This window comes from Bos javanicus, chromosome 28 (assembly GCF_032452875.1).
Source record: "Bos javanicus breed banteng chromosome 28, ARS-OSU_banteng_1.0, whole genome shotgun sequence".
In the NCBI taxonomy this organism is placed as follows: domain Eukaryota; kingdom Metazoa; phylum Chordata; class Mammalia; order Artiodactyla; family Bovidae; genus Bos; species Bos javanicus.
This window is the reverse complement of record NC_083895.1, coordinates 16,254,115-16,281,263: the sequence shown is the minus strand read 5'-3', so window position 1 is coordinate 16,281,263 and position 27,149 is coordinate 16,254,115. Positions and strand designations below refer to the sequence as shown.

Sequence of the window (27,149 nt, the reverse complement as noted above, 5' to 3'; positions counted from 1 at the left end):
GCAGACAGTTAGCTAAACCACACTCCAGTCTTTCTGTGAAAGAGACTTATTTGTCCTAGAGCTTTTGCCTAAGGGGCAGGCTTCAGGATTGTCACACAACAGGGACCTAGAGAGGTTTTCACAGGGAACAAAGGCCAATGGATGCCATCTTTGCAGTCTCCCTCTACCTTTCTATACCTCACCAACATATTCTGGAAAGGAGGTTATACACTCACATGGAGCCATGATTTTTGTGACTGCCATTGAGAAGACACCTCCAGATCACATAGCTCTAGGAGTCAGTGGGGCTTATACTAGTGGTCCTACAGTACTCTATATATCTGCATACTCTAATAGCTGCTTTTTGAGGATCTGGCTTCCAAAATCAGCCTGACTTTTAAGTGCTGACTGAAATCCTCCCCTTTGGGACACTGACAAGTCTTGGCACTTCTTCAATTACTGGGAGCCATTAAAAATAAAATAGCCTACTTGAATAATCACAAAGACTTGAGAAACCACCAAAAGCTAGGGCAGAGTTCATCTCCTGCATGAGACTACTCCTGTAAGGCTGGAAGAGGTGCCTGTTTTATCTAGTGCTGAAAAACCAACACAGACGATTAAGCAAATTGAAGAAACAGAGAAATACACTCCAAATAAGTAAACTAGATAAAACATAAAAAATCTTTAATGAGATAAAGATAAGTAATTTACCTGACAAAAGTTCAAAGTAATAGTCACAAAAATGCTAACTGACCTTGGGGAAAGAATAAATGTAGTGAGAACTTCAACAAAGAGAGAAAATATAAGAAAGCATCAAACAGAAGTCACAGAGGTGAAGCATTCAATGGCTGAACTGAAAAATACACTAGAGGGGTTCAAAAGCAGACTGGATAAAGCAAAGACAGGATCAACCAACTCAAGGACAGGGCAGTGGAACTCACCCAAACAGTGCAGGGAAAAAAAAAAAAAAGTGAAGTGAGCTTAAAAGAATTATGGAGTAACATTAAGTGAACCAACATTTGCATGACAGAGGTCCAAAAAGAAGAGACAGAGAAAGAGGCAAAAAACTTTTTTGAAGAAAAATGGCTAAAAATTTGCCTGATTTGGGAAAGGAAACAGAATTCCAGATACAAGAAGACCAGAGAGTTCCAAAAGAGAGGTTCCCAAATAAATAATAAATAAAAATAAAATAAGATCTATAATAAACCAATAAAATCAAAATATCAAAAGTTAAAGAAGAGGAGAGCTTTTGAAAATCAGTAAGAGAAAGACAACTTGTTACACACAAGGGAACTCCCCCACAGACTATTAGCAGATTTTTCAGCAGAAACTTTGTAGACCAGAAGAGAGTAGCATGATTTACTTCAAGCTCTGAAGTAAAAAAAATTCCATCAAGAATACTCTATTCAGCAAATGTTGTTGGACTCAGTTTGCTAATATTTTGTTGAGAATTTTTGCATCTATATTCAAAGATATTGGTCTGGAACTAACTTTTTTGGTGGTATCTTTGTCTGGTTTTAGTATTGGGGTGATGATGGCTCCATAGAATGAATTTTGGAGTGTGTTTCTTTGTCTTCAATAGTTTGGAAAAGTTTGAGAAGACTCAGTATAAGTTCTTCTTTGTATGTTTGGTAGAATTCCCCAGTGAAACCATAACATCCAAGAATTGCTAAAGGAATCTTGAGGAAAAAGAACAAAGCTGGAGGTATAACCCACCCACATTTTTAGACAATAGTACAAAGCTACAGTAAGGAAAACAGCATGGTATTGGCACAAAAACAGATGTATCCATCAGTGCAACAGAAAAGAGCCAAGAAATAAACCAATACAACTGCAGTCAATTAATCTTCAACCAAGGAGGCAAGAATATTCATTGAAGAAAAGATAATATGTTTAGCAAGTGGTGTTGGGAAAGCTGGTGAGCCGCATGTAAATCAATGAAGTTAGAACATACTCTCACACCACACACAAAAAATAGATTCAAAATGGCTTAAAGACTTAAATTATAATACAGGACACCCTAAAACTCCTAGAAGAGAACACAGTCAAAACAATCTCTGACATAAATTATACCAATGTCTTCATAGACCAGTCTATCAAGGCAAAATAAATAGAAGCAAAAATAAACAAATGGGACTTATTCAAATTTATCAGCTTTTGCACAGTAAAGAAAACCATAAACAAAATGAAAATACAACCTATGCACTGGGAGAAAACATCTGCAAATGAAGCAACTGACAAGGGCTTAATTTTCAAAATATACAAACACCTCATACAACTTAGTAAAAAAAAAAACCCAAACAAGCCAATCAAAAAATGGGCAGATGCATAAGTAGACATTTCTTCAAACAAGACATACAGATGGCCACATAAAAAGATGCTCAACACTGCTAATTATTAGAAAATGCCAATCAAAACTACAATGAGATATCACCTCACATCAGTCAGAATGGTCATCATGATAAAGTCCACACACAGTAAATGCTGGAGAGGGTGTAGAGAAAAAGGAACCCTCCCAAACTGTTGGTGGGAATGCAGTAGTGCAACCACTATGAAGAACAGTACAGAACTTCCTTAAAAAACTTAAAATAGAGTTGTCATATGATCCAGCAGGGCTTCCCCCATGGCTCAGTGGTAAAGAATACACCTGCAATACAGGAGACACAGATTCAACCCCTGGATCAGGAAGATCCCCTAGAGGAGGGCAGGGAATCCCAATTCAGTATTCTTATCTGGAGAATCCCATGGACAGAGGAGCCTGGTGGGCTATAGTCCATAGGGTCGCACAGAATTAGACACAACCGAAGTGACTGAGCATGCATGCATGATCCAGAAATCACACTCCTGAACATATATCTGGACAAACTCTAATCTGAAAAGACACATGCAGCCCTATGTTCATAACAACACTACTTAGAATAGCAAAGACATGAAAACAACCTAAATGTCCACTGAAAGATGAGTGGATACAAAAAATGGGGTATGTAATACACTGTGGAATATTACTCAGCCATAAAAAATGAAATAATGCCATTAGCAGCAACATGGATGGACCTAGAAATTATAATACTAGGTGAAGTAAGTCAGAAAGAGAAAGATAAATATCATAGGATATCACTTATATGTGGAATCTAAAATATGACACAAATAAACTTATCTATGAACAGAAACAGACTCACACATATAGAGAACAAACCTGTGAGTGCCCAGAGGGAGGGTGGGTGAGAAGGATGGCTGGGCATTGGGGATTAGGAGATAGAGAATACTATATAATGGATAAACAACAAGGTCCTACTGTATAGCACAGGAAATTATATGGTCAATATCTTATAATAAACTATAATATTAAAGAATAGGAAAAAGAATATATATAAAAACCTGAAACACTTTGCTGCACACCAGAAACTAACATTGTAAATCAACTATACTTCAATAAAATAAAATAAAACAGACAATTGTCTTACAAAACTGTAAGACAATACAAATAAAGGAAAGAATCTACAATCATAGACTGAAATAATTTTATTAAAATGTTCATACTACCTAAAGCAGTCTGCAGATTCAATACAATCCAATACTTTGGCCACCTGATGTGAAGAGGTGACTCATTGGAAAAGACCCTGATGCTGGGAAAGATTGAGGGCAAGAGGAAAAGGGGCAACAGAGGATGAGATGGTTGGATGACATCACTGACTCAATGGACATGAGTTTGAGCAAGCTCTGGGAGATAGTGAAGGACAAGAAAGCCTGGTGTGCTGCAGTTCATGGGGTCACAGAAGAGTCGAACACAACTTTGTGACTGAACAGGAACAAGGAAAATACCAATGGCATTTTTCAAAGAAATAGAAAAACGGTCCTAATACTTACACAGAAACACGAAAGAATTTGAGTAATTAAAACAATCTTGAGAAAAAAACAACAAAGCTGGAGGCATAATGCTCCCTGATTTCAAATTATAAAACTATAGAGTTCAAAACAGTAGGATATTGAGCATAAAAAGAAACAGATCAATGTAACAGAATAGAGAGCCCAAAAATAAATCCATGCATATACTACCAATTGTTTTAGGGCAATGGTCAAGAATATGCAATCAGAAAAGGATAGTCTCCTCAATAAATGGTGGTGGCAAACTGCATAGCCTGGATTGCTATCCTACATCATACACAAAATTAACTCAGAATGGACTAAAGACTTGAATGTTTAAGACCTGAAACCCTAACACTTTAGAAGCAAACATAAGCTGTATGCTCTTTGACAGCTGTCTTGGCAATTATTTTTTGATTTGGTAAAGGAGGTAAAAATAAATAGAACTACACCAAACTAAAAAGCTTTTGGTAATTCCTTGGTGGTACAGTGGTTAGGACTCCATGCTTTCAATTGCCAAGGGCCTAGGTTTGATCTCTGGTCAAAGAACTAAGATCCTATAAGCCACACAGCACAGTCCAAAAAACAAACCCCCAAAAAAACTTCACAGCAAAGAAAACCATAAACAAAATGAAAAAAAGCACACAAATAAAACCTGCAAATCATATATCTGATAAGGTATCTGATAAAATGCTGGAACCAAGATTGCTGGGAGAAATATCAACAACCTCTGATAGGCAGATATTACTACCCTAATGGCAGAAAGTGAAGAGTTTCTTGATGAAGGTGAAAGAGGAGAGGGAAAAAGCTGGCTTAAAACTCAATATTCAAGAAACCAAGATCATGACATCCAGTCCCATCACTTCATGGCAAATAGATGGGGGAAAAAAATGGAAACAGTGACAGACTTTATTTTCTTGAGCTCCAAAATCACTGTGGACGTGACTGCAGCCATTAAATTAAAAGACATTTGCTCCTTGGAACAAAAGTTGTGACAAATCTAAACAACATTTTAAAAAGCAAAACATCACTTTGCTGGCAAAAGTATGTATAGTCAAAGCTATGGGTTATCCAGTAGCCATGTATGGATGTGAGAGTTGGACCATCAAGAAGGCTGCTGCTGCTGCTAAGTCGCTTCAGTCGTGTCCGACTCTGTGTGACCCCATAGACGGCAGCCCACCAGGCTCCCCGTCCCTGGGGTTCTCCAGGCAAGAACACTGGCGTGGGTTACCATTTCCTTCTCCAATGCATGAAAGTGAAAAGTGAAAGTGAAGCAGCACTGAAGAATTGATGCCTTCTAACTGCAGTGCTAGCAAAGACTCTTGAGAGTCCCTTGGACAGCATGAAGATCAAGCCACTCAATCCTAAAGGAAATCAACCCTGAATACTCATTGGAAGGACTGATGCTGAAGCTCCAATACTTGGGCCACCTGATGAGAACAGCCAACTCACTGGAAAAGCCCCTGCTGTGGGGAAAGATTGAGGGCAGGAGGAGAAGGGGGTGACAGAGAAAGAGATGGCTGGATGGCATCACCAACTCAACGGACAGAAGTTTGAGCAAACTCTGGGAAGTGAAGGACGGGGAAGCCTGGCATGCTGCAGTCCACAGGGTAAGAGAGTCAGACATGACTTAACAACTGAAGAACAACAATCTGATCAAATATAAAGAACTCACAAAATTCAATAAGCAATACAAAAAAAGGGGCAGAGTGTCGAAACAGGCATTTTTCCAAAGAAAAAATACAAATAAAAACATGTACATGAAAAAATGTTCAGCACTTCCAAAAATTAGAAATGCAAATCAAAACCACAGTGAGATTTATTGCCTCACACTTGTCAGAATGACTATAAAAAAGATAAGAAATAATAAGGGTTGGTGAGCATATGGAGAAAAGGGAGCCCTTCTGCACTAGGAATGTAAACTGGTGTAGCCACTATGGAAAAGAGTATTACTATTCCTCAAAATTTAAAATAGAAGTACCATATAATCTGGTAATTTCATTTCTGAGAATTTATCTGAAGGAAGAAAAACCACTAATTCCGTCCTTAGCCTGGCAGGCTCTCTGTCCATGGAATTTTCCAGGCAAGAATACTGGGGTGGGTTGCCATTTCCTTCTCCAGGGGATCCTCCTGACCCAGGGATCAAACCCAGGTCTTCTGCATTGTAGGCAGATTCTTTACCATCTGAGCCACCAGCAAAGCCCCAGAAAGATATAAGCATCACCATGTTCACTACAGCATTATTTATGATATCCAAGACATGGAAACAACATAAATGCCCATCAGTGGATGAGTGGATAAAGAAAATATGGTGTGTATATACACACAAATAATATTCACCAATAAAGAATGAAATCTTGCCATCTGCCTCAGCATAGATGGATTGTGAGGATATTATGCTTAGTGAAGTAGATCTGCCAGAGAACAACAAATGCTGTATCTTACTTTTATGTGGAATCTAAAAAAAAAAAAAGGAAACAAACAAATGGCCTGAAGTTAACAATATTCTATTGCATATTTGACAGTAGCCAGATCTTGAAAGTTCTCATCAAGAAAGTTCTCACCAACCAAGTATGGTGATGGATGTTAACTGGACTTATTTTGTGATCATTTTGCAATATATACAAATGCCAAATCATTACACTGCATACCTGAAACTAATATAATGTTATGTCAATTTTATACCTCTATAAAATATATTTACAGGATGTTTTTAATGATAAAGTATTTAATTCTGCGATGTAATCATAATATCCACCTTTGAACACTGGGTGGATTTATACAGATAAACCTTGTTGTATAAAGCAAGATATGTAAAAACAGAATATAATAAAAATTCATTCTTATGAATTGATTTTGATCTTGTATCCCTATAAGAACTGCTGAGTGTGTACTCATAAGTGCTATTATTTCTTCATAAATTATATACACATGCTGTTGTACTAATATACAGTCATCCCTTGGTACCCGAAGGGGATTCGTCCCAGGACCTACTGCAGATACCAAAATCCACAGATGCTGAGATCCCTCTGTATCTGAGGTTTCACACCTGGGAATTCAACCAACTAAGGATGGTACAGAACTGTAGTATTTACTGAAAAAAATCTGTGTATAAGTGGACCTGTGCATTTCAAGCCTGAGTTGTTTAGGGGTCAACTGTATCCCATGGATGGAGGAGCCTGGTAGGCTGCAGTCCATGGGGTCGCTAGGAGTTGGACACGACTGAGTGACTTCACTTTCACTTTTCACTTTCATGCATTGGAGAAGGAAATGGCAACCCACTCCAGTGTTCTTGCCTGGAGAATCCCAGGGACGGGGGAGTCTGGTGGGCTGCTGTCTATGGGGTTGCACAGAGTCAGACACGACTGAAGCGACTTAGCAGCAGCAGCAGCAGTACTACAAATATTACAGATTATGGACAAAATAGAAATTTAAAATAACAAAACACATATTTTAAAATTATTACTAAAATAATAATATGAGTATGTGTTCTTAATATTTTGATAATTTTGGTCTAACATTTTGTGATATAGCAATTCAAATGATAATCTATAAACTTGATTTAATTATATACCTGGTTTTAAGGGCTGTCACATTTGCAAAATATATCACATGGAGAAAGTGCATCAAAATGGAGAAAGTGCATCGGTAGGTATCTAATTGAATATTATATTTTAATTTTTCAATTCCATACACCAATCATGCATAACAGTACAGTTGATAGTTTTATATACCAACTATCAGTCTATATAGAAAAGATTAATCAAACATTTCTTCTATTAGATATTACTATTAGAATAGAACTTCTATTACTTTATTCCATGGCCCAATTAATTATCTTAAATGACCTCTGAGGTTCCTACACAAAACACTCATAGCATTTACACAACAGTTTTAAAAGTCTTTACAATGTAGAAACAAAGCACTTAACTTCCCCATAAAACGTAGCAGAGTATAACAGAAAAACAAAAGTAAGCCATTTGCAGACCCTTAGTGATAATACAGGACAATTAGAGTCATTTTAAAAGCAACTAAAGTAAATTCTGACCCATGGTGAATTATGATACTTTATACTGTTGGTATAATAATATTAGTCTATAAAAATTTTGCAAAACTACTTTTCAATTTAGCAAAAGCTATTCTGGGTAGAACTCCTTTCTGCTTTCTCACATCATCATACTTATCGTTCTTAGGTGTCATTTTTTACTTAAAAACAATGTTTTTGACATTTCACAAAAGTTCCGTGTGCTCAGAGAAAAAAATTTAACACATGTTGATAGAAATGCTGGCAAAAGAGCTTTGTAAACTCATAAGTAAATGATACAAATGCAGCACTCTAGAGTGTTTTTAAAACTTAATTGTCAGCCCAGTAACAATTAGACTATCTTGATATGGTTTATATATATGTATATATACATAAATGAAGCTAAAAATGTTAAATCTCTGTATTTTCAAAGTCTATTATTTATAACACTTTGCCTCAAAAAATTTCAGAAATCATTTAAGAAAGCACAGTTTAACATAGTTTAGCTACATTTCACTGCCATTTGCCTTTCTGTCAAATTTTTCAGAAGGAAACTATTAAGAACACTAGAGAAATGACAGAGAGCACTGTGGTGGCTGATTAGTGTTTTTTCAGCTATCTGCAAAGAACACAAATCAAATATAAAAAAGACTATGTCTTATTCAGAGCAGTATTCAATACATACAAAGTAAATATTAAATTTAATAGAAGTCTAAAAAATGTTGGAAATATATGTTCAGTATGAAAGTTTTAGGAATAGCTTCAGTATAAAGATTTTAGCTTTCGTAGGTTCAAGTGTCGTTATTTGCCTGCTGAGTTCCAACAGTTTATTTTATACATTGTAGACTGTTACCATGAAGGAAAAATCAGTCCACTGTATTTCCACAGTAAGCACAGTTCAGTTCACTCAGTTGTGTCCAACTCAGCTGGGTCAGACCCCAGGGACTGCAGCATGCCAGGCCTCCCTGTCCATCACCAACTCCCAGAGCCTACTCAAACTCATGTCCATTGAGTCGGTGATGCCATCCAACCATCTCATCCTCTGTTGTCCCCTTCTCCTCCTGCCCTCAATCTTTCCCAGCATCAGGGTCTCTTCCACTGAGTCAGTTCTTCACATCAGGTGGCCAGAGTATTGGAGTTGCAGTTTCAGCACCAGAACTTCCAGGGAATATTCAGGACTGATTTCCTTTAGGATGGACTGGCTGGATTCCTTGTGGTGCAAGGGACTCTCAAGAGTCTTCTCCAATACTACAGTTCAAAAGTATCAATTCTTTGGCACTCAGCTTTCTTTACAGTCCAACTCTCACATCCATACATGACTACAGGAAAAACCATAGCTTTGACTATACAGACCTTTGTTGGCAATGTATTATCTCTGCTTCTTAATATACTGTCTACGTTGGTCATAACTTTTCTTCCAAGGAGCAAACGTCTTTTACTTTCATGGCTGTAGTCACCATCTGCAGTGATTTTGGAGACCAAAAAAAAAAAAAAAGTCTGTCACTGTTTCCACTGTTTCCCCATCTATTTGCCATGAGTGATGGGACTAGATGACATGATCTTAGTTTAGTGAATGTTGAGTTTTAAGCCAACTTTTTCACTTTCCTCTTTCCCTTTCATCAAGGGGCTCTTCGCTTTCTGCCATAAGTATGATGTCATCTGCATATCTGAGGTTATTGATATTTCTCCCGGTAATCTAGATTTTAGCTTGTGATTCATCCAGCCCAGCATTTCTCATGATGTACTCTGCATATAAGTTAAATAAGTAGGGTGTCAATATACAGCCTTGACATACTTGACGTACTCCTTTCCTGATTCAGAATCATTCTGTTGTTCCATGTCCAGTTCTAACCACTGCTTCTTGACCTGCATACAGTTTTCTCAAGAGGCAGGTCAGGTGGTCTAGTACTCCCATCTCTTTCAGAATTTTCCAGTTTGTTGTGATCCACACAGTGAAAGGCTTTGGCATAGTTAATAAAGCAGAAGTAGCTGTGTTTCTGGAACTCTCTTGCTTTTTCAATGATCCAACGGATGTTGGCAATTTCTCTGGTTCCTGTGCCTTTTCTAAATCCAGGTTGAACATTTGGAAGTTCACAGTTCACATACTGTTGAAGCCTAGCTTGGAGAATTTTGAGAATCACTTTGCTAGCATGTGAGATAAGTGCAATTGTGTGGTAGTTTGAGCATTCTTTGGCATTGCTTTTCTTTGGGACTGGAAGGAAAACTAATCTTTTGCAGTCCTTTTGCAGTCAGCCACTGCTGAGTTTTCCAAATTTGCTAGCATATTGAGTGAAGCACTTTCACAGCATCATCTTTTAGGATTTGAACTAGCTCAACTGGAATTCCATCACCTCCACTAGCTTTGTTCATAGTGAAGCTTCCTAATGTCCACTTAACTTTGTATTCCAGGATCTCTGGCTCTAGGTGAGTGATCACACCATCATGGTTATCTGGGTTATTAAGCTCTGTTTTGTATAGTTCTTCTGTGTATTCTTGCCACCTCTTCTTAATATCTTCTGCTTCTGTTAGGTCCATGCCATTTCTGTCTTTTACTGTGCCCATCTTTGCATGAAATGTTCCCTTGGTATCTCTAATTTTCTTAAAGAGATCTCTAGTCTTTCCCATTCTATTGTTTTCCTCTATCTCTTTGCACTGATCACTGAGGAAGGCTTTCTTATCTCGCCTTGTTATTCTTTAGAACTCTGCATTCAAAAGGGTGTATCTTTCCTTTTCTCCTTTGCCTTTCACTTATCTTCTTTGCATAGCTATTTGTAAGGCCTCCTCAGACAACCATTTTGCCTTTATGTATTTCTTTTTCTTGAGGATGGTCTTGAATAATGCCTCCTGTACAATGTCACAAATCTGTCTATAGTTCTTCAGGCACTTTGTCTATCAGATCTAATTCCTTGAATCTATTTCTCACTTCCGCATAATTATAAGGGATTTGATTTAGGTCATACCTGAATGGTCTAGTCGTTTTCCTACTTTTTTCAATTTAAGTCTGAATTTGGCAATAAGGAGTTCATGACCTGAGCCACAGTCAGGTCCTGGTCTTGTTTTTGCTGACTGTATAGAGCTTCTCCATCTTTGGTTGCAAAGAATATAATAAATCTGATTTTTGAATTGATCATCTGGTGATGTCCACATGTATAGTCTTCTCTTGTGTTGTGGAAGAGGGTGTTTGCTATGACCACTGTGTTCTCTTGGCAAAACTCTATTAGCCTTTGCCCTGCTTCATTCTGTACTCCAAGGCCAAATTTGCCTGTTACTCCAGGTGTTTCTTGACTTCCTACTTTTGCATTCCAGTCCCCTATAATGAAAAGGACATCTTTTTTGGGTGTTAGTTCTAAAAGATCTTGTAGGTCTTCATAGAACTGTTCAACTTCAGCTTCTTTAGCATTATTGGTCTGGGCATAGACTTGGATTACTGCACTACTGAATGGTTTGCCTTGGAAACAAACAGAGATCATTCTGTCATTTTTGTGATTGCATCCAAGTACTGCATTTTGGACTCTTTTGTTGACCATGATGGCCACTCCATTTCTTCTGAGGGATTCCTGCCCACAGTAGTAGATATAATGGCCATCTGAGTTAAATTCACCCATTCCAGTCTATTTTAGTTCTCTGAATCCTAAAATGTTGATGTTCACTCTTGCTAACTCCTGTTTGACCAATTCCAATTTGCCTTGATTGTGACTGTGAGGTGACACTCCACGTCCAAGGGCACAGAAGCCCCAGCAAGACATGAGGCACTGGAGCGGTAGCTGCGTGGTGCTGGAGCAACTTTGAGGAGGTACCCCACCTCCAAGGGCCAAGGAGAAGCCCCAGCAAGACGATAGGAGGGGCAAAATCACGTTAACAATCAAACTCCATACCCGCCAGAGACCTTCAGAGGGCTCAAACATACCTTGTGTGCACCAGGACCCAGACGCCATAGAGACTGAGACAGAACTGTGTTTGAGAGTCTTCTGAGGAGGTACGGGTCAGCAGTGGACTGATGCAGGGGCAGGGGCTCTGGGTGCAGTAGACCTGGGTATGGCATAAGCCCTCTTGGAGGAGGTCGCCATTAACTCCAACATAGAGCTGCCAGAACTTACACAGGACTGGGGAAACAGACTCTTGGAGGGTGCAAACAGAACCTTGTGCCCACCAGGACCCAGGAGAAAGGAGCAGTGACCCCACAGGAAACTGACCCATATTTGCCCATGAGTGTCCAGGGGTCTCTGGCAGAGGCATGGGTCAGTGGTGGCCTGCTGCAGGGCTGGGAGCACTGAGTGTAGCAATGTGTGCATGGGACCTTTCAAAGTAGATTATCTTCATTACCTCCACCATAGTTTGGCCTCAGGTCAAATAACAAGGAACAGAACAGAAACATCAACAGAAAACTGGATTAAAGATTTACTGAGCATGGCCCATCTACAGAAAACTGGATTAAAGATTTACTGAGCATGGCCCTGCCCATCAGAACAAGACCCAGTTTCCCCCTCAGTCAGTCTCTCCCATCAGGAAACTTCCATAAGCTTCTTATCCTTCTCCATCAGAAGGCAGACAGACTGAAAACCACAATCACAGAAATCTAACCAATCTGATGAAACTATGAGCCATGCTGTGTAGGGCCACCCAAGACGGACAGGTCATGGCAGAGAGTTCGGACAAAACGTGGTCCACTGGAGAAGGGAATGACAAGCCACTTCAGTATTCTTGCTTTGAGAACCCCATGAACAGTATGAAAAGGCAAAAAGATTGGACACTGAAAGATGAACTCCCCAGGTTGGTATGTGCCCAATATGCTACTGGAGATCAGTGGAGAAATAACTCCAGAAAGAATGAGGAGATGAAGCCAAAGCAAAAACACATGGCTGTGGATGTGACTGGTGATGAAAGTAAAGTCTGGTGCTGTAAAGAGCAGTATTGCATAGGAACCTGGAATGTTAGGTCCATGAATCAAGGCAAATAGGAAGTGGTCAAACTGGAGATGGCAAGAGTGAACATTGACATTTTACGAATCAGTGAACTAAAATGGACTGGAATGGGTGAATTTAACTCAAAAGTAAGCACAGAAAATCATATACTTAACTCTCTTTCCAGGTGATATAAGGGAAAGAAATCTATCAAGTATAGAGCTTAGGTCAATTGTTTTCTTTTATGTTAACTGCCCCAAATAACAACTCCCCAAATTACATAAAATTTATATATATAAAATATATAAAATTCAATGCTCATTTTAGACACCACAAAAAATTATGCCGACATTAGAATTTACTTGCTCTAATGAGCAGTTCAACAACTCAGTATGATTCTAAAGGACTGATTAGAAGATGAAGTAAAAAACATTTGATAGGGGCTTCCCAAGTAGCACAGTGGTAAAGAATTTGTCTGCCAATGCAGGAGACATGACCTCGATCCCTGGGTTGGGAAGATCTCCTGGAGTGGGAAACGGCAACTCACTCTAGCATTTTTGTCTGGAAAACTCCATGGACAGAGGGGCCTGGAAGGCTACAGTCCATAGGGTCACAAAGAGTCAGACATGACTGAGAGACCGAGCACAGTACACAGGAAAGGAGAAAGAGAAGCAGTAGAAAAACAGCTTGAAAATGACTATCAAATTCCATCTTTATCCTCAGACACACTCCAATAAGGCAGAGATATTTCTAAGAGCTTCCTGGATATTTCCACAGAGGTATTCCATAAATACCTGAAACCTAAGTTGTTCGGAAGACTTTAATAGCTTGTTAATATTCTGATACCAAGACTTCTCCTGCACACTCACTCCAACAATTACTACTTTATTTACTGGCATCAAAATGTACCCAATCTAGTAAATTTAGCCATCAACAACAATTCCTTTTCATATCTCACACTTTCAGTTCAATCACAAAATCAACAGACTTTACTTCAAAAATGTTCAATTCCACTCTCAATTTTCATCTTCCTTTTCTAAATAATACTTTTATCTATAATTGCCCCATAAGTGGTGAGATTCCTGAGCTCAGTACTCCAGTTCATTCCTCAAATGGTTGTATGTATTAAAACCAAACATGTAAATAACTTTTCCTTACCTAAGGACTTCTTTGGTTATGCTGCCTACAGCAGTGGTTCTCCAAGTGTGGTATCTGACTCAACAACATCAGCATCACCTGGAAACTTGTTAGAAATGCAAATTCTTGGGCTCCACCCCAGAACTATTAAATCAGAAACTCAGGGGTGGAGGGAGCAGCCTGCTTCACCAAGTCCTCCTGGTAACAAATGCTGAGATCCAATGATTTAAATTGTTTCTGATAAATGGTTTTATATTTTTTAGTAAAGGTGATTAAGAGGTTCAGCAAACACTATCATTTAAGTTTCTTCTGAATAATTTTGAACTATTTTAAAAACTGAGTTAAAGCATATATTAAATTGTGCTGAATTATGAGATTTGGGGTAAACATCAAAATAAAACTTGGCCTGCTACTTCAGTACACAAAATGGCATAATGTATAAAAAGGTTGTGGCTCTGATCATATTTCATGTTTGTTTTCTATTCAACAAGTATACCCTCAAGTAAAATTTTGCAAACATTATGGGTTTGCAAGCAGTGTTCAATTAGTTGCAGGCATGGCTCAGGTGCATCTATTTGTCCCTTTAGCTCATTAGAACAAGTTAAATAGAAGGGCTTATGAATTTTGTGTATTTCTTTACACATGTGATAGAGTTACTCTAAGTTTGGGTTATAGTTCTACTTTTTCCAGTATAGGTTATAAAAAATAATTACCTATAAAACTAGAAGTGGGTCCCTCGTTAAAAGCAGGAATCTTACATAGGTGTTAACATGGATATATTGAGACCGATTTCACTCAAGACATCTCAAAGCCTTCCTATTAATTAGTAACAGTTGCTCTTTCAGCTAACATTTGGGAGCTCTCAAAGCTAAAACACTGTACCAAAGTTCAATGACAGTCATCTGTCAGTAGAATTTACATTGCAGTGGCAAATTTTAAAAAGGTTTGCAAATAAAGCTATCCTCCACTTTCCCAAGACTTCGCTTTATGTCACTTCACTTTTACAAAATATCTACACTAGTACCTGTTTTTTCCAGCCACAAAAATCCAAAGAGAATTTTCCCTCTACAAGAGGAGGCAAAAAATCAAAAACAGCCTTCAGTGTTTGTTTGGCAGGGAGCCACTACTGAGGCAGTGTGCACCCCAAGCAGGAAGAGCTGCACCTCCAAGTTCCTTTCCTGAGAACTACACTCCACATAACAGCATCAAGTCCCAGAGCTCTGAACTGTGTCTGTGAGCGTCTATGCTTTATCTGGGTTTATTTTGTGCATACATTAGCAATATGTGTCCCAAGTTAACTGCTTCTTCATTTTATACCGTTTTGGCTTACAAAAGCTTTCAGAAGAAAGCTCTGCTTTTGCATATCAAGGGGAAACCTGTAATGATACAGTCTTTAACAAGTTCCACAATTTTGAAGGAAAAAAAAGTGTATATGAAATTATTATAAATCTAGGAATTAAAATGTGCTCAGAATAAAGTCACCATATTACCTATGAAGAACAGCATACATGATTGGACAAAAGTCTTATTAAATCCTATATAACAGTATGACAAATATGTTAAATTAGTAAACTGTTATAAAAAACTCAAATAAATAGTGGTACATGTCTAAAAATGCAGAAAATACAAAATTATTCATCACATATGCTTGATTAATTCAAATGTTGAAATTATGTAAAATCTTTCCAATTTAACTGCATTAGAATTTGAATGTGGCAGATCTCTGCATTTATTTTTGTAGAAGTTTCTCAAATAGGTCAATTTAAGGATGCTAAATCAACATACAAACAACAAGAAAATTTTAATGTTTAAATCAGTTTTTAACACATCATCAACTAAACTGTAAGAATTGTTGAGACAACTCTATTAAAGGAAGTAGATAAAAATTTTAAAATCTCAGAAGTGGTAGCTCCTATAAAAGCTTTTGCCAGCGTTCATTAAGTACTAACTGTTCACTAGTAAGGATTGGATACTAAGATATTTCAAAACAGTTTTGCCTAATCACACATAGATTATCATTTAAATTGATGGGTTTTTCTTTTTTTTCCTGGGTTAACTGTATTGTTACAGATAGAAAATTTCAAAATTCGTTTTCTTCATGCCAAACTTAAATAGATGTCCTGAAGCAAAATATAAATACTTCAAAAGAAACAAGAAATACTTTAGTCATTAAAAAGTTTTTATACAAATATCTTTCAAATATAAATAATAGGCACACTAATATGATTATATAGCATTGTAACAAGTTGAAAAACCTCAATCTGACAAAAGTCACAAATGTTACCAAGCTTATAGATACATATAAAGTATCAATAATGAAACTGATCCTTACAGTTGAGTCGTCATTCAAGTAATTAAGCTCTTCTGAAATTTTTAAGAGATCAGCAAAAAAATGTGAGCATTTAAAAAATGTTATCAATGAATATTTCAGAATATTACAAGATACATTATTTTCACACTGAACAATGACAAAATGAACTGACAGATGAGTCAATTCTATTACCTCCCTCCAAAAGGACTTACACTTTGAGGGAAAAAAAAAAACAACTTACTATTTCTCTAAAGTCTGAATCAATTTATTTAAAGAGTATTCTGAGAAGAGAAAATGAATTAAGAACATTATCATTTGCCACTACTTATCTGTATGAACCAGAATTTCCTAGACACAATGCAATAAAAATAAAATTCAGAAATAAAGTGGATATTCAGGCTGATATAAAGTAACAACTTTCAAGTAAACTGCTAATTTTAATTTCTAACTATATCCATTGATCAATTGACTTTATTTGAAATACTAGGTATGTTTTTAATTTCAGGATAAGTGTATACTAATAAAATGCTACTTTTACTTATTAAGAATTCTCTAAAATGTGGTGGTTTTGCTTTAAAAGGTTCTCTACAAATTACAAAGTTTGGAGTCTACTAGTATGATTTTAAACTAGATAAATACAAACTATAGATCATGGCATAATCTATTAACAGCTCTCCCTAACTAGCTTTTAGTTTATTTTCTCATAAGGAATATCTCTTTTTTAGCAATACTAAGTGCTATGTATTCCTAGGACATATATGGTTTTATGCCTTTATATATGCACTTATCTTGCCAGAAATGCCCTTATTCTGCTTCTTCAAATTTTTAAATTTTAATACCCACAAAATATGTTGCTTCCTTCTGTGAAGTCATCTGAGAGACTCAAGACAGAATTAACCACTTTTTCTTCTATACTATTATATACTTATCACGTATTTATCTATTTAAATGTATCATCTCCCTAACTGCCAGTAAATTCTTTAAATGCAGGAGCCAAATTACACATTCTTGGATCCTTTTTCCAATTCTTAACAGAGATCCTAAACTTGTAATACATGTATAAACAGTAACAATACAAGGCAAGTAAAAAAACAAAAGGAAACAAAGTGAGAATATTAACTGGTTAAGTTCAGTACCTAAAAATTAAGCTTTCAATAGGATAGAATGTCACCGTCCTCTAGCTATTGTGCTCAAAGTGTGGTTTGCAAACTATTTATCAATTTGTGATGAGATAAATATAAAAATTAGGATTAAGCATTTGGAAACTTGTATATGAATTTGACAGTAAATTTTATGTCTGTTGAATCTTTTTGGATCTTTTAAATTTCATTTTTCTAATAATTCATTTTTATTCTATTTTTATAATGTATCAGACAGTCTTAGGTTAAACACTGAAAAAAAATACAGACTGAGAAGTAGTATGTGAGATTATGGAAACAGAAAGATGAGTAAGACCTTGAGTCTTTTTCAATAAGAATTTGGTTTAGAAGGAAGAATATGATGCACACATAAATGTTTGTAATATGTATCAATATAAATGTATTTCTCAAAGTTCGTATCATCATGTTTGATTCTTTAAAACATATTTATTAATGAGATTGTGATGCAGAACTAGTATTTCTTTCTAAAGTTATTTATATGATGCCTAGATTTCAAATTAAAACCAGGGCTTGTTTCCTATTATTGCCTGGTAAGGTTTTTAAGCTTTCCACAGAACTCTGCCTGACCAGCATAATCTATAGCCCTGGTAATCTATAACAGCAAAATATTATGATTTTTTTTTCAGAAACTCTTTCAATATTTTTATTCCAATCAAGAGATATTAATTTATTTTCTTAGCCCTCTACATTAAGAGTTGGCAAGCCTTTTGTGTAAAGGACTAGATAATAAGTATTTTAAGGTTTGTGGAGTATGTGGTCTGTTGCCACAGCTACACAACTCTGATGTTTTAGCAAGAAGGCCGCCATAGACAATATATAAACAAATAAGCATGGCTTTATTCCAATAAAATTTTATTTAAAAAACTGGCAGCAGGTTTTCAGATTTGGCCCAAGGACTGTAACTTGCTGATCCCTGTTCTACATCACAGATATAACTCGAAAATGCAATCACAAGGAACATATCACATACTTGATGCTCAAAAACAGTCTGTCATTTTTCTTTGCATTTATCATCAGCTTTAAAACTGTTAAAGACTAGGAGATTTACCAACATTCAGACTTAGAGAAGGTAAGGCAGTATTTTTCCAGAAAAATCATGGTAAGCATATTGAAAAATATTTTGTGCCTTGTCTTTACCGGCATACATTGAGGGAAATTATAAGCTTTTCTTACTATTATTAGATAACAACACTCGCATAGGCTATAGAAAACAAAAAGATCTATTTACAGTAGTTTCCACAAACACTTCAAGTAACAGGACGTATGCAAAAATCCCACAACCCTTTACAATGAACCACAAACTTGGTCCAAGTAGTCAAAACATCATAAACAAACTAACCACAATTTGGAGTGCGATGCTTTTTGTTCAACTCACATCTAATGAGGGACTTCAAAACGTAGAGTACTTGTCGGCATTAACAAGCCTGAATTGCACATTTCATCTTTGAGGTTCAACTTGGCCTTCCCTAGCATTTGATCATTCCTTACCTTCAAGGGGAGAGACACAAAGCTCTTCGGAGGTCACTCTAAAACCTAAGTCAAATTCTAATCTTCCTTGTTCAGCCAAGTTCTAGTCTCCCCAGTGGAATACATAGCTCTGTGACCAATTCTCTTCTTCATTCTAGAACCGTTTTCCTGGAACATAGGTGGAATTGGTAAAGGCTTAATATATGCTTCCAAAGAAGTCTCTCACGTTAGACTTCAAATACCTTAATGTACATGTTCTTTTCACTTTGTACTACATCCCTGCAAAAAGTCTCCTAAGACTCCAAAACTGTCTTTGTGCAGATGACTCAAAAAAATCTATTTCATAATCCTCTGTATCAAGTAGTTTACTAATGATTCTCAAAATATTATCATTGGATGATAAATAGCCTTAAAGAGCAGGAATAGTGAGAATGAAGGAAAAGGAGTGTCTAAGAAGAATGTAAATGGATTTTCTTGTGAGCATCCACACTGAAACAATAATGAGAAAACAGTACATAAAAACTATTCTGAGAATGATTTCTCAGAGGGAAGCAGCCCTGGAAAAGTATTTGGGATGCATTTAGATGTCCACTGAGGCCTAAAATTTAAGATGTAAAATACTGTCATCAGATGTCAAAATACCCTTTCCTTTTTATTTTTTTAATTTTATTCTTGTTAATGATTCTTCAGATTTCCTAAATCTAAAATCCTACAGTTACCACTGGTCACTTTTCATTTGGCTTGAAAATTCAATCAATCACAAATTTTGGGTAATTATTTTTAGATTTCTTTTATACCACTGCCACTCACTCTCCTCCCATACTGAGAACAAGCTGAGGCTGTCTATTTTTCCTGTCAAGACTCTTCAACTCTTTCATCACATTTCTGCTAGAAGTCCTCCCCAAATACTAATTTTACTTCTTGTATGTGTTAATAGGACAGTTTACTGTCTAATATTAACAAAATATTTTAAACTCTTAAAATGAGCCAAATGCTTTATAGTAGTAAAGACAGAATTTAAATTTATGAACAATAAAATGATTACAGAGAAAGTTAAAAGAAATGGAAAATAAACCAAAGAAAGAGGCAAATATATAAGGAAAACAAATTATACATTTACTAAGGACAGAGAAGAAAAACAAAAAACTAGAAGGATCATGCTTACTGCTATAACTGATGTACCTGCTATTATTATTATTATTATCCTGAAATCCAAGATAAAATATAAAAGTCATCATGAAACTATTACCTAAAGTTATAGGAAAAAATAAAGCTTAGGCCTAAAGAGAAGGAAATACCAGCAAGATTTTTTTTAAAGGTGACTTGAAAGTTTTCTAGATAGTATTCTACACAGTGAATTTCTAATTGGCTTAATTACCTAGGCAAGAATGTTTCAACTTATGACGTATCAGTCATTCTACCACTGGAGGGAGCCTGGTCACATATGCTTTGATGAGACTTTTACTCTAGTAACTTCCTGGTCTTCTCTGGGAATGAATTAGAGCCCCTACCAAAAATATAAATTTGTTTAACATAATCTGATGGTTTCCAAGCTGTTTGCTTGTTTCTTTTAGTTTTGTTTTGTTTTCATACTAATAAAAATTCATAGCATCTCCATAGTAAATATCTGGGTCAAATAATTGAACCCAGAGGTCACATGTGCTAGTACAGATCTATACTTTAAAAAAAATAAAAGAAAGAAAGAAAACAATTGTTGAATCAAGAACACAGACGTTCTCTGATGCAAATACCTACTCAAAGCAGGTATCAAGGTCACAATGTACATGAAAAACAGCAAACAGCAGGTTTCAAACAGAAGCTGAAAATAGATTTTAGGATTAAGGTTGAGAAGGATATAACTGATGTCATAGAAAAACATAAGCAAAGATTAGAGTACTATAACTGTGATTTTACTGTTCATTTAAAATTCAGAATTTAGCTTCCATTGACTACTTATGAAACTGAAGTGACATAAGATTTACTACATAAAACACAACTGAAATTTTTAAAAAACATCTAAACCAAATATTGGCCAAATAATGAAGAATTATAAAGCAGTAGTTCAACTCAAGAAGGTATATGGAGAATAATATTCCATTTAAAATAACTACTATTCTCTATTTTGTGTCAAGAACTATTTTATAATACCTAAATTATCTCAGCAACCCTACAGGACTGACATTTTATACCCATATTACATGAGAAAGCTTGAGGCTAAGAAGTGATTAAGTAATTTTCCTAAGATCATATATGTATCAAGAGTCAACATTTCATGAGAGGTCTGAATGTAAAATGGTATTACCACCATGCTACACGCATGTCAGTGAGACTCAGTAATGCCTACTTTAAATTCTTATACTATGAAAGGTAATAGTTAAGAGTATTCATCCTAGACATCTGCTTTAAAACATACCATTAAGAATGATCTAATACAGCACTGTGTTACTAAACACTCCTGTATTACCTTTTGTTTTCAAACTTAAAATTTGTTTAATTCACACACCAATAAAGAAGACAGTCTCAGCTGATTTATATTAAGTAAATAAGGTAAAGTCCAAATTGAAAGGAATTTATCTTTCAAAATATGTGGAGTGAGCTTGGATGCATATAAAGCAACATAAAGATGAATCTTTCCTCCACAGCAAGGAAAGAAAGCTTCCATATGTACGATGAAAAAAAAAAAGATGAAGAGAAGCAGTGTAGAATTCTATGTGTGGGGTCAGAGCTGTTCTGAAATGTCACAGGTCAGTGAGGGTCTAAAGTATCTATGAGAAGAAACAAATTGAAAATAAGTTTCCATATTACTAATGCTTCCAGATAAATTATTTTGATTTTTTTTGAAAACTCACCATTGAAGTGTATCATATACGTCACTTGAAGCCACTTCAACATACAAGAGAAGAAGAACAGAAACAGTCTTTTTCTTATAACAGAGAAATATGTTGTAAGAAAACAGCACATCTTCAGAGGTTTTCTAATAGAAGTCTGTCCAGAATCCTCATTTTGAACTATAAGTGAAATCTAGGCAGGGCCTTGTATTAGCAACCAGAGCACACATGCCTAGGATAAAACTACACATGAGATAATGTGTGTATGAAAACCCTCTTGCTTAATTAAAATATCCAATTATATGACCACTTGGACTCTATTACAAATTCTTCAGAAACTATTAAGCATTTTGAGGGATGATGGGAAAAAGAAGCATTGTAAATTGTTACTAATAATGTAAACAGATAAGAAAAAAGGCAAATGACAAGGGAAAAAAAAACATAAAAGAGGAGCGCCAAGGAAGCATAAGACAATAAAACATAATTATGTTTACCAGCAGCTATAGCTCTCAGTTGATGTAAAATGCAAAACATTATAAAAACATCTGTAAGTGGAGTAGGTAAAAAGAAATGTTTATTAAACAATCACATGGTATCTTCTCTTACTCTACTTCATTCCACTTCTAAGGAATTAATATTGCACTAATTTTTCCCATCATCAGATTCATATTAAAGTAGGAAAAGTACAGAGCAAACAAGACGTATTTATTTCTACAATCATACAATTATGAAAATATAACTCATTATGTACTTAAATGCAAAACAGATCTGCCACAGATTTTTGTGTTATATATTTCCAGAAGTAAAACAATGAGATTGGAGAGGGGGTGAAAGGAAGGAAATGAAGGAAGCAAATTCATCTGGCTGAAAATTTCTCAATATAAAAGTATGACTAGATCTGGTTGAAAAACTTAATGTCACATTTTAAAATTGTTCTGTAAAAGTAACTATATCATCTCCTTTAAATTATTCCTATGATGTCAACTTAACATTTTTGGAATTGACATATAGAGTTTCACAAAATGTAAAGTTAGGCATTTAACAAAATCTTTACATGAACTATCTTCACATTTTACACATCTTTTAATAAAGAGAGCCCTTTGTATTTGAAGACATAAGCTATTTTATAAAATGAAACTCTATTTAATGTGTTGAATCTATTAGAAGTCTGCAAATAAGTAGTAATTTTCAAACTGCCTAGTGCCAGTACATCCCCAATTAAATGTTACATAATTCATTCATTTTTGCAGGGTTAGTAATGTGAATCATAGAAACTAAAAAACATTACCAAAATAAAATAACTTATACTCTAGGAGAAGAGACATGGTAAATGCAGGACATTAATTTTTGTACATTATTAACTCTGTAAAGATCATTAAAAAAAACTTTATTTTTCTTAGTATCTTTGAAACATCTGGTAAGTGCAATTTTAAGTACTAACTACTGACTTTTGAGGAGCAACCATGAATTGCCTATTTCCAATAACTACAGTGACGAGCTTTTGATAAATCATTGAAGCAGATGAAAATAAAATCTACCTTTATTATTGCTTCCTGTAAAAAGCAGCATAGGAAAATAAAAATATTTACAATGGTAACATTACAAAATCATTTCACAAAAGTATAAACAAACCCATAGGACTTTCTATGTGGTATGTTAAAAGTAATCTGTACAGTCCAATAGTGCAACTTCCTATATGGAATACCAAAACAATGAATTGTTAATGTCAAAAATATGTGCACTTATTACTATGGTGACCAAAACAGTCTAGGGATGAAGAAAATAAAAGCACCTTTTGCAAGAATATTTATTATCTATACTACACCTTTTTCAAAATTATTTAAAGTGCCTTTGGCTTCAAAGAGCAATTAATCCAAGAGCGATTGTCCTAATTTATTAATAAACGGAAATTTCGCGTTCAGTTGACCTAAACTGTACTATACAGCAACGCCTAATCAAGTTATTACCATTTAAATGACTGGAAACAAGACCTCTGCTCTCTACTTGGATTATATACTGATCAATTTTATGACCTTATTGTAAGTTTATTAGTATATCTACATAACCGTCACTAAAAACCATTTTTAAATCATCTCTATACACAGTTAAACACTAATTTCATTTACAGTCAAAACTGTTCAGGGTCATCTTGACAACACATAAATTATTTTTCCTTTGTCACTTGTATAATTTTTTTACAATTATTACATCAGTCAGTACTAATCAGATGACTTCTTTACAAATGGAGTTTTATTTCACATTACTGAAATAGCACTGACTCCCCAACTACTCCAACTAATAACACAGAAGCGCTGTAACTACCCACACTGCACATTGTACTAGTCTACCTCTAACGCTCAGTCCTGTTTAATCAATTTCCTTTTTAAGGAGACTGTCAACTTTAACAATAGAATAAGCGATATAATATCAAGACACAACGGTGAGTACTCGCCACATACTCTGAATCACGGCAGATATACGAGGCCACTTCCATTACACATTTTTGACAGTTTCTGAATCACAGTTTCAAACCACGAACCTTGTGGCTGTCCTTGGTGCTGAAACGCACTCTTCTGCCCCTTCACTGGAAAAAAAAACTGTCACTTCAAATTCCATTTTGAAAGGATTAAAAGACTTCAAAATGTAGGAAGTCTGAAGATGTGAGGTTCAAAAAGGAACTAGTAAGTTTCCGCGTAGAGACCGCTAACGAGTGTGTGCTGGGGGCAGGGGGCAACGCTGGAAACATCCCGAGGGCTTTCGCCGGGAGACCCAAGAAAGCGGGACTGCGGCAAAGATCGGAAACACCTGGTCCGGAGCAGGAGACGCCGGCGGGAACGGCGCCCTCGCGGGGCAACCTCTCGGCGGGAGCCAGGCGGACGAGGACGGTGAGGGGCTCCGCAGCCGGGGACCACGGCGACTTCCCCAGCCAACCCGCGAGCCCCGGGGTCCTTTTGTTTCTGGGTCTGAGGGGAGAGTGGGTGCGCGAAGGGGAGCCCCCACCAGCGTTCAACTGCACAAGGGGGACAACAAAAGACCCTACCGCCCGGGCGAGCAGGGTCGGCGGGAGCCCCAGTGGCCGCGGCGTCTGGCAGCGGGCTTTACCCCCACCCCGGCCAATCCTCACCGTCCCGGCCGCTCTTACCATCTCGGTCGCACAGCTGAATGGCCTCCAGGCTGAGGTTTTTGATCACCTCCTCACAGGGGCTGGTGGGGCTGTTGAGGGCATGATCCAGGCGCGGCACCTCCATTTTTCCAACCCCCTTCTCACGTCCGCCTGCTTCGTATCCAGGCTCTCTCCGAGGACCGTGTGGGAGAGAAGGGCGGGAAAGGAAAGGGGAGTGGCGGATGAGAGGGAGGTGGCCTGGGACGCGGCGCTGAGGGGCCGATGCTGAGCCGCCGGGCTGGAGAGCCGCTGCCGAGGCGACGGCAGTGGCTGGAGCTCCGCGGAGCGTGCGGCTCTGAGAGACCGAGACAGACCCGGCGCGAGGGCAGGAGGCGGCGCGCGCCCGGCGGGGAGGAGACGCGGCGCGCGGGGAACGTGAGGGAGAAGGCACGGGGCGCGCACGCGCGCGAGAGGACGCTCCCACCTGCTGGCGCGCCGCGCTCGCCTCTGTCCCTTCCCCGCCCCCACCCCACGATCGGTCCTCCCGCGCGCACGCGCCCCCGGCTGCCCTCGCGTCTTGGCGCCCGCAACCCCGCGCGAGTCGTCGGTCGGTGGAGCGCACGGGAACGGCAGGCGTCAAGGGGGGTCGGGGAGCGCTCGCTTTCTCCCTTCTCTCCTAGTGAGGGCGGTTCGGCGTTCTTTTCCCTCCTCACGGTGTCAGTCGGAACCAGGTTAGCACTGCGGCGTCTGCACGAGGAGGTGAGAGCGAGCAGTTTTGTTTATCAACGATTGGAGAAATGAGGGTCCAGACCCTTTTATATCGGGCGTTGGAACTACCTTCGCCGCGTCAAGGCCCCCGGCTATTCGCCTCCCCAAACCTACATGTTCCGCCTGCCATTCCTCAGAAACAGCTATGTCTGTCCGAGAAATGAGCATATCAACTGAGGAATGGCGCGGTTTAGGGACAGGATTTTGGTCATCCTAAAGGAGGGACAAACAGGGGAATTGAGACCTGCCAGAAAAGTAAGGGAATGAAGAGATGCTTGCCAGCCTGCTGGAAAGGCAGCAAGCGTGCTTCGGGGACACCAGCCCCTGATTGCTCAGGCTTTGCAGAATAGCGTCATTCATTCATCCATTTATTCACCCACCGAATAACTAGTAAGTGCTAACTCTGTGCCAGGCTTTGTTCTGGGCGCCAGTGAAGGGTGAAAAGACAGTACCTGCCCTCAAGGATATGGAAGAAGCCTTTTCCTCGTGGAAAATGGCCTTACTTAAGCCACCCTAAACTTGTCTGCTTATTGTTTTTAACGTCACTTAAGATTTAGCAATAACTCAGTGAAGGTGCAAATAATTTTAAAAGAAAATAGGTGTAAGTCACTGCTGATTGATCTCTGTTGCCATTTGCTTCTTTGGAATAGTTTTTGGTTTTACTACTATCTCGGTATCAAAAATAGTGCCCACTCCTCTTTTGAGTATGTATTCTTAAAAGAAATTAAAGTCTCTTCATGTTCTTTCCAGTTTCAAACCTAAATGTTAGTAACAGTTTACACAAAGATTCCTGTATGTTATCCGTTCTAGTCACATCCATTTAGCCATGACATGACTAAATCTAGTTAATTGAAGCCTCATAAAACAGATGAACCAGCTTAAGGTAAAATAAGCTGGTGAGAAAATTTGGCACAACTGCAAGTTGTTAAAAATTTGTGGAAGATAATTGGGTATCATAAAGTGAAATGTCCTCATTATGAACCTGGATATTAATGAAGATGGATCTCCTTCATGTAGTTTGAGAGCTTTTGCGTCAAGGTAGGGGGGTCCTCAAGGAGAGAATAAATTACTACTTGTCAAGAAATATGACAAGATGGTGCTTATTGGTGAATTTCCTGTGTTCCAAGGTCTGGCTCTGGAGGACTAGAAATTGATATTGTCAGCCCAACCACAGGGTAGTGTCAAATTTCATAGTAGCGTTAAGTTCACAAATCTTAAAAGGAACTGTGTAAGCTAGATTACGAATTTATTGGTTTACAGATGAGAAATATAACTCATGCTGCTGCTAAGTCACTTCAGTTGTGTCCGACTCTGGGCGACCTCATAGACAGCAGCCCACCAGGCACCCCCATCCCTGGGATTCTCCAGGCAAGAACACTGGAGTGGGTTGCCATTTCCTTCTCCAGTGCATGAAAGTGAAAAGTGAAAGTGAAGTCATTCAGTTGTGTCTGACCTTCAGTGACCCCAAGGACTGCAGCCCACCAGTCTCCTCCATCCACGGGATTTTCCAGGCAAGAGTACTGGAGTGGGGTGCCATTGCCTTCTCCGAATATAATTCATACATATAATTACAAGTATTCTCAGGTGGTGCTAGTGGTAAACAATCC

The 27,149-nt window shown here is 37.6% G+C and overlaps 1 protein-coding gene across 6 annotated transcripts in view; it reads right to left on the bottom strand.

The window, feature by feature from the left end:
• PHYHIPL (phytanoyl-CoA 2-hydroxylase interacting protein like) overlaps positions 1 to 24,919 on the bottom strand; it is a 94,884-nt gene extending 69,965 nt beyond the window's left edge. Inside the window, exons 1-2 of one of the 6 annotated variants that reach the window (XM_061405032.1) lie at positions 24,814 to 24,919; positions 24,211 to 24,255 (exon numbers count right to left, since the gene is read on the bottom strand). In XM_061405032.1, coding sequence (XP_061261016.1) covers positions 24,211 to 24,255; positions 24,814 to 24,919 — 151 coding nt within the window. The other 5 variants (XM_061405034.1, XM_061405036.1, XM_061405035.1 and 2 more) reach the window with 5 other exon arrangements.
• Between the last annotated feature and the right edge of the window lie 2,230 nt (positions 24,920 to 27,149).